The following is a 9255-nucleotide window of genomic DNA, read 5'->3' on the forward strand; positions in this document are numbered from 1 at the left end:
CAACAGAACCCCATTAGTCTTTGATAATTTATTTGCTTTCTGACACAACCAGCTGCATCAGGTTCATCTTGCACGTTTCCTACTCCAGCTTGGAAGCAGCCATTCCTCCAAGGAGCCTTTCTTCGTTTCAGTGGAAAGTAGTTTTTGGAGACAACAAACTGGACTCTAGGGATGCACACGGCTGCCGGATTGTCATTGCTTTTAGGTTCTGGCTTGACAGAGCTAGGAAATTTATTGTTGTTTTTAAAGAAAAACTGTCATAGATTTAGACTGATATTTCCAATTCAAATTTAACATTAAATGATTGTTACTTTTTAATATCTTAATTTATATACTGAAATTTTTGTCTCTAACATTACCATAATCATATTTTTTGCTTTCGCCTCATTTTCTCACTCTCATATATATATGTATATGTATATATATACATATACATATATATAATATATACATATACATATATACATTACATATATTATACATATTATATTATATATATATACATATATATAATATAGTTTAAAAGTTTTGTTTTAAAGTATAATATGTTTTAAAATAATGCCAATATTACAACTAACCATAAAACTAATCAACGAAATTTACTGAGATTTCTTGGTGGTTCCATTTCTCCTTGGAGTATATTCTATTAAGGATATTCATTAAAAATGCTGTTTCTAGAGTCATTTGGATAATTCTATTCTCCGTATGATTACACCAATGTGAAATTCATGCTATGTCCTGGTCATATCTCTCACTGAAAGTTTTAGCTTTCTGGTTTCCTCTTCACCCAGTAAGGCCTTACTTAACATTACCCAGTAAGTGATAGGCTTTGAATCCAGGCAGTCTGATGCCAATGCATGCACTAATATCTTGACTAGTTCACTGATCATAGGTCTGGGCCTAGTAAATGGATTTGAGTGGGGATGAGTATGGGGGAGTATTGAGCCCGATTACGAAGGCTCTGACTTCTGACAGGGAAGGAGGTAAATATGGATGTGAGCATAATGGGATTAATCTGACCAGAGTCTCTTATTAGAGTTTACTATGATTGCTTATTCTGCAGCCCTCGATGATGAGACTATTGGAAAAGTCAGTTTTCTTACGAGGAACAGAGGGCGCTGTGAAGGGTTCTGAGCTACTGTACTCATGTTTTCCTCATCTCTTCTCTTGGATGAGTCTTACACAGATACAGGCTTTAGCTTAAATGCCACTTCTGGGAAGGCTTTCCCTAAACTCGCCTACATTATGTTGGGAAACGCTGCTACGCCCTCCCATGTCATCCCATCCTTCAGTATTTTTCTCACTCACTGGAATGCAAATTCAGTGAGGCTGAGATCTCTCTCTTGCTCATGTTGTGTCCCAGCACTTAGCACAGCAATGGTCTCTCAATAATATTTGTTAAATTGATGAGATGTACTAAATGAATGAGTTACTTATTGAAACTGAAAGATCAGAATGGCTTGGTCTTCTCTATACCTATAATCTTTTGTTTGTTAGGGCAAAACCAAAAATCCACACCCAAACCCTAAAAACTTGAATACATGAGAAAATAGGCTAAAATCTAAAATTTAGGTCTCACCCAGATGTGGAAATCCACGAGAAAAGTGAATATATTTAAGAATTTAATTTAATAATAAATCTTTAAATTTTGGAGAGCAACAGTAATCATTAGGAGGCACTTGTTAAGGTAGAAAAAGATATTGCCATTAGCCATATGTTGCTGAACAGTTTTGAAAGCAGCAGCTTCCAGCTGAATGGCCTGACCCAGATCTGTCAGGCCATATTTGGCTCTATGTAAAATATGTCTTGTCTACTCAGTCCTTGGAGAAAGAAAAAGCTGTAGGCTTTTTGAGTCATCTACACAGAAATAGAGCTCACTAGGAAGTTAAGCAGTTATGTGCAAGATGCCTTTATTTTTATTTTTAATTTTATTATCTTTTAAATAGGTAATATATTCACATGATTCAAAAGTCAAATGATATGAAAAGGTATACACTGAGAAGTTTCCTTTCCACTCCAATCCCTTACCACTCTAGTCCCTGTTCCCCTCCACACCACGAACAACCACTTTTATTAACATTTATTTTCCCCAATATGTATTTAAGCAGATGGTAGTAAATATGTTTGCATTCTTGTTTCCCTCTCTGCCTCTCCCTCTTAGACAAAAAGTATACTACAGATATTATTCTACATCCTGCTTTTTCCCCCTACATATGTCTGGAAAATATTTCTATATCTCTACGTAAGGAGCGTCTTTCTTTTTCTTTCTTTTCTCTCTCTCTTTACTTCTTTCTTTCTTTCTTTCTTTCTTTCTTTCTCTCTCTCTCTCTCTCTCTCTCTCTCTCTCTCTCTCTCTCTCTCTTTCTTTCTTTCTCTCTTTTGCTTTTTTTTTTTATTTGCAATGTATTCCAAGATATCAAGTGCCCACACTTTAATCAGTTTCTTACAGATGATATGTAGCCTGTTTGCAATTTTTTGCTATTAGAAACAATGTTGTAGTAAATAATCTTAAACATGAAAGGAAAGATTGTTCTAGACTAGCACAAGTAAGAGTGGATTAGACCATTAAGTAGGGACAGTCTGGCAAATAGCTAAAACAAGTCCCTTTGTGGAAATGGGGAGTGAGAAGGGGTTGGTGAAGGAGGCACTGTAGCCAGTTGAATGCGTAATGAATGGCTAGGGAGATCTGTCCAAGAGGAATGTTTTTCTTAGACTTTTTTCCAAGTCAGATAAACAGAAGGCTTGGAGAGAACAACATCAAGTAGAGAGATGCCTCTGGATAGCCCTAGGCTCTTATATTTAATAAATTTTCAGTGTTTGGAAAATAATATCCAGTTTGTCTTAGGGAGATGGACAAATGATTAGAAAAGCCCATTCTTGGCCACCTACCAAAATTCTGACAATGTTTTTAAGAGGCCAAGATTTTAAAAAATAATTAAAAGCGACTGCCTGATAAGGCCCCGTCCCTCTAAGTACATGTGGTACAGCAGACACTGTTGGAGGCCCACCCAACGTCCATCTCCCTTCATCCTTGCTGGCACAACCCCCTCCACTCTATGGGGCAGACGGGCCTCGTTCTCATCCCGGGGTAGATTCTGATTAGTCTAAGTCAGGCATGGTGGCAACACACCCCATGAAGATGCTTCGTTGAGGTGTTTGCGTATGGATGGCCCAATTTGGCCAATGACAGTGAAACACAAGTCATCTAGAAAGGCAGGGGCAGCTTTTGAGAGAGCAGTTAGGCTCATGGTCCTCTTTCCTTTCTTCGCATGCCAAAAGGTCGTATCTCAAATGTCTGCCCAGTGTCTTGGTCTTGCCGTCGTGGGCTACAGAGAACCATTCCTGCCTTGAACCCACCACAACCACAAGTATCTGCATCAACAAGGGCTGGCTAGAACAGCAAGTTCCTGGGCAGTTACTCCTTCAAACAATGTTCTTTAATTACTTAGTTTTAATATAGAGAAGTTGGGGAGAAATAGATTTTCTAGTAATGTTTTTTTTTACTAGAAACAAATTAATTTTCACTAATTGAAGCCGAGTCGATATTGTAAAAACATCAGGCAGCCAATTCACTTTTCCTATAGCTCTTCTTCCTTTTCTAGTTCTCCTTCCTGATTTTCTTTTCCAACCAGACAAATTCCTTAGAGGCAAACTGAAGGGCTTACAATGTAGGTAATACTCTTAGCTACACAGTGCTCCTTACATGTTGGCTTTAGAATCTCTGTTCTGCTGACTCTCATTTTAGAGTTACTGCTTGTGGAATATTGCAGAAAAATCATTAGGGATATAGGCTTGCTTTAGAAAGAAGTTTTGTTGTTTTGTTTTTAAACTTCCCTTCAAGGGCAGTGGTTTGGCAGTGGTCCATGTACATTTTGTCAATTTGTTCCAGTGACAAGCATCACCTTACAGAGCAGCAGGCCACAATAACTAATATAGCTGCTCATTCTCTAACCTGGCTCTGGGTCACAGATTCAATACAAGTTAAGACTGAGAGAGTGAAATACCAGGTGCTGTGGAGCACAGAAGGGAAAAAATAATGCCTTTTTATGTCTAGTTAGAAGGTGATTTGGATAGTGGGGAAAAGTATGGATTTTAGAGCCAGAAAGCAGTCTCAGCTACGTTAATTTGAAGTGCCCACCACAAAGTGAAAATGTGGATCCCCTTGTCACACAATTATTAAGACTCTCAAGGCAGTGACAGAGGAGCACTAAAGCAAGTGCAGTGTTCCCAGGCAGGTGGCCCACCCATGAAGCCAATCCTGACACTGGAGTGTGGGTTCAAATCTCACTCCTGTCACCAGAGCTCCCTGGTTTGAGGCAAGTCACTCTCTCTGAGTCTCACTTTTTTCATCTGTAAAATAGTGATAATTGAACTTCCCTGAAGAGTTGGTATGACGGTGACATGAAACGCCTTGACACAGTATAGGTTCACATGCCTCTTACTTTCTTAGTCTGTGTTGTGGATTCCTTTCCTCAGCTGTTTTCTAGGCATCCATCTTTGACCTTCTATTCTTATTACTTACTTTCCTTTTAATATCTTTGATATTCAAAAGGGTATTAGAGGGAACATTATGAAATGGCCCATAGCTAATCATTTGTGACCTACAAAATGGCAATTTGACATGGTTCAACCTACTACAAACGCCTTAGCATGACTTTGAACAGCACTGCTCTAGGACGTGGGCAACTGAGACCCTTCCTTTGTGCCGTTTTAGGGGACATGCACCCCTACCCCCCTACCTCACCCACCCCCTTGTTCTTCCAGACACACCCTTCCCCACTCAACAAGGAGTCCCGGGGGCCAAATCCTCTACTAGACCACACTTGGGTGTCAGAGCCCAGGGTTCCCTGCCCAGATGACCTTCAGCCTGCTTCCAGGACCCACTTGGCATGTGCCCAGGAGCCTCTTCCACCTCTTGTTGGAAGACTGTGCACAAAACTTGGGTAGGAGAGACCACCACCAGAGGGCTGTTTGGGCTGATCGGTGGAGCTTAGACAGGTAGGTGGAGGGGTGCAGGGGGTAGAGAGGAAGGGACACTGGTAGCATGCACTCCAAGGACCTGGCAGAGCCACCCAAATCTGGGTGGGAAGAGGAGGGCTGGTTTGTGGCTCCTATATGTATGTCTGCCCCTCTCCTCCGCTCTCCCCCCAACGTAAGGCACCAACACACCTTTTGAGATTCACATATTGTTTACAAACTATTCTTCCAGTTTTATCTGAAGACATGCTTCTCTGTACCTCCTCCTAACTACTTATGATTTCCCTAAATAGTCTGGACATTTTTACAAACAATCATGACTTTCTACATGATGCTATCTCAAACCCTTCTTCCTTTTCTTTATCTGATGAACTCCTACTAGTTATTTCAGAACCAGCTTATATGTCAACTCCTGTGTTAGCCCTCCCTGGCAATCCTCTCTACTGTCCCAACCCTTACCCCTAGGCCAAGTTAGCTGGTGTGTGTGTGTGTGTGTGTGTGTGTGTGCATTTACCCGCTATGGTCTCATAACACCCCCTGTGAAAATACAACACACTGTATGTAATTGCTTTCTTGCCTCTAGACTAGACATGTGGGAGCTCCTCCAGGGCAGAAAACATGCTCCTTCATGCTTATTCTCAGTGCCTAGCCCAGAGTGTGGCATTCAGCAGACAGTCAACACATCTTTCAGTGTGGTGGTGGCATCAAAAGCCCTGTACCCCAGTGACCAGCAAATTACTGAATTCTTGTTTCCTGTTCTTGGAAATAGAAATGAACATAATTACCTTCCGGTATGGCCTTACGGCTTAAATAATACAATCCAGCCCAAGTGCTTCAGTGCAGTGATAAGCAGCATGGGCTCAATAGAGGATAACCATAATTAAAATAGATCCTGTATCCTGATTATTGGTCAAGTGGAAGAGGAAGTAAATAGTCCTTTTAAGCCAGCAATGTGATTCCTTGAAATTTGTGTTTAATACCACAATATTAATAGAACCGTGAAAAAAAAAAATGGGTTTTAAAAATTACCTGAGGTAAGGTAAGCAACAGTTGAACGAAAATTGTTTATTAAAAATGTACCAAGTAATATTTTTAAATAAATCCAAATCATTAGGGAACTCTCGGCACTCTTGGCACCAAACGGGTGGGAAAAATACTCCATTACAATCTATTTTGAGATGTACTCATAATAATGTAGTACAGGGAAATAAAGAAGCATAGTGGATTTTTTATAACTACCTCTTTAAGAACTTTATATAAATATGTGTATTTTATCTTCTCTTATAACTATTTAGGTATTCCTACAAAAATGTTGTAAGTATACATATATAAATTCTGTTTTGATGTTTTAAAAAAGTTAACTGCAAAAAAAAATGCTAATAGAAACAATGCAATCACTATGCATTGCTGTATGTATCATATCCAGTCTGCTAGGACTTGTTACCCCAAATTGGAGCCTTTTGTCTGTTAGCATAATATATAATATTAAATGAAACTGCTGTTATTTGCATTCTGGCACTCCTAAACCCTATTTTAATTAAGGAGAAAAACAAAGAAAATGGAATGTGATCTAATCTTGCAGGAAAGATAAAAACTGGTTGATTCCACTTATTTGAATCTTATTGCTCCTACAGAATGACTATAATAAAATTTGCTTAATGATCCCAATCTTTGTTTTCCAAGCTAGTGCAAATAAAATAAAATAAAATAAAATAAAATAAAATAAAATAAAATAAAATAAAATAAAGGATTCTACAATAAAGCAGGTGAAGCAAGTAATTGTTTGGCCTGTTGCAAAATCAGACACTTTTTCCTACAAGTTATCAACGCTATCATTATGTTGTTAACTGTTACAGCTTACAGTCTCACCGATGGGAGACTCCCAGGGCTAATTATGCTATTTTTTTTTTCATACTAGCACATCTCATTGCACATTTAAGATTCACTTAAAGCTATAGGAGATGCTCATTTAAAATCTTAGGATATACGAAGATACTTTTTTTATATGAAGCTATTTGAGGTTGAGAATAAATAAATTACGGGACAGGTGGAGATACTGACAGCGAACGGAGGAAGGTTTCAAAGGCAGAGACAGAAATCTGGTCCATCTTGTATACTCTAGGTGGTGGGACTAAAAATTAGCGCTAGCCTTCCATAGTTAACGACAATAAGATCATAGTAAAGCAGCTTTGCTTTGAGTTGCCTTGTGTGCTTCAAAGTATAATAAATGGAATACGAGCGTTACCCTCGCCATAATGCTAAGGCACACATGTTTGTATTCTACAGTGGAGGCTGAAGGAAGCAGAAGTTTTTATGGGAAGAGATGGCGGAGTTTGGCGTTGAGTTGTCTCTCCTTGCTTAAGAGATGCAGAGTGTGCTTTCGGAAGGCTTCGGACTGCAGCCGGAGTTCATCGTAGGCGTTCTGGATCCCGTCCAGCCTGCGCTGCAGTTCCCGGACTCTCAAGTTACTGTCCACGGCCACTGCCTCTTGCTCAAACCGCTCTAGGGCCTGCCTCCGGGCCGCGTCTGCTGTCTCCAGCTTCCCCTCGAGCTGGCGGATCTCCGCTTGCTTGTTCTGAAGCACCTTGCCCCTCTCCATGGACAGCTGCAGCAGCTCCTCTTTCTCGTGAGTAACGGCCTGCAGCCTGGCCTGCAGCTCCCGGCTCAGGGTGCTGTGGGCCTGCTCGGCCTTGGCCATCTGCTCCGTGGCCTGCTGGTGCTGCTGCTGGAGGCTCTGCAGCTGGCTGTGCAGCTGCTCCGTCTCCTTGGCGTGGGCGCAGGCCTGCTGGCTCTGCTGCTCCAGCAGCTCCTTCTCTCGGGCCCGTGCCTGGCAGGCATCCTGGGCACACCTCTGCTTCAGAGTCTCCAGCTCCTTGGCCAGGGCCTCGCTCCGGAGGGTGAGCTGCAGGACTTTGGCCTCCTGGTCCTTCAAAGCATGGCTGAAGAGGTTGTTGTTCTCCAGCCTCAGCTTCTCATTCTCCTCTCTCAGCTTGACGTTCTGACGCTTGTGTTCATCCTTGAAGCGGATCATCAGCTCGTGGTTGGCTGCCAGGGTCATAAAGCGTTTCTCCAGCTTCTGGGCATGCTCACTCTTGGCTTTCAGCTTCTTGACCTCCAGCATCCTCTTCTCCTCCAGCTCTGAGTTGAGAAGCTCCAGGATCTGGCAGCGCTCCAGGGCCTCATCTGACCTCCGCTTCAGGATGCAGATGAGCTGAGACTGCTCTTGGATGCGGGAGCGAAGCAATCCCTTCTCGCTCTTCTCCTCCTCGGACAGTTCCCGGAGGTCTGCCAAGGCTTCCCTCAGGCTGTCCAGTTCCTTAAACTCCATCTCCTCTTCCTGGTTTTCCAGTTTTTTGTTCTGTGTATCTAAGGGCTCTGCAGAGGGTGGAGAGTCCATCCTGAGAGCCTGCTCTTCCAGAGGCATAAGCACGCTCCTCCACTGCCAGCTGACCACACAGTCTTTCCCCACCCCTCGGATTTCAAAAGCCACAGTGTTGCTAGGGACTCCTGGTACTCTCCAGCAGCTGATTTTTCCAGTAAGGAGCCCTGTGATTGGTGGACAGGTCTTCAGAATGCTGTGAAGTAACAACAGCAGGGTCTGGAGGAGTCCTGAACCAATCTGGTCAGACTATGCTTGACTTTCTAACCAATCCCAGCTCTCAGCTCACAGCTCAGTGTCTGGCCTATACTGCACAGAGCAGAGATGCCAGCCCCAGTCCATTTCCAGCCAGCCAGCGTCATGGGAAGAAACCTGAATCCTCCTACTTTCCTCGGAATAAACAAATCAAGCCGTGACATGTTCCTCCTCCCTTTCCCCACTTCGGTTGACGTGAGAATAAATTACTGTCTTTGGAAACGGAGTTGGCCCTTAACATTTTGCAGTCCATAAATACAAACTAGCAGGGGAGCTCTGAGAGCCAGGACCCTAAACGGCTGTGAGATTGGAACTGTAGTGATTGGCTCATCTCAGCAAAAGAGCAAATCCCAATGAAATTTCTTTTTTCTTCCTTAGCATTTTCACCAGCTGGGAATAAATACTGTATCAGATATTTGGCACTCCCTGTTTTTATCCGTTAGCAAAATAAGTTTACAGAAAGAAGTTGAATGAATGATGTAGATATAATAAACATTAAAACAGAAGAAAAAGATCCAAATGAGGCTTACCATCATACAACAAAGTCCATTCCAGATGGACTAAACAGTTAAATGGAAAGAGTAAGACAAAATCGAAGTGTTAAAAATGGAAACTAGAAGAAAATAAAGGTGACCATAAAAGCT

General features: G+C 41.9%; 1 protein-coding gene across 1 annotated transcript; it reads right to left on the reverse strand.

The window, feature by feature from the left end:
• Positions 1–6669: 6669 nt before the first annotated feature.
• Positions 6670–8509, reverse strand: CCDC89 (coiled-coil domain containing 89). Its single transcript, XM_081062822.1, has one exon. The coding sequence runs from the start codon at positions 8399–8401 to the stop codon at positions 7289–7291; it is 1113 nt and encodes a 370-aa protein (XP_080918948.1). The 5' UTR covers positions 8402–8509; the 3' UTR covers positions 6670–7288.
• Positions 8510–9255: the final 746 nt, after the last annotated feature.

Source organism: Rhinolophus hipposideros (assembly GCF_964194185.1).
Source record: "Rhinolophus hipposideros genome assembly, chromosome: 10".
Lineage (NCBI taxonomy): Eukaryota > Metazoa > Chordata > Mammalia > Chiroptera > Rhinolophidae > Rhinolophus > Rhinolophus hipposideros.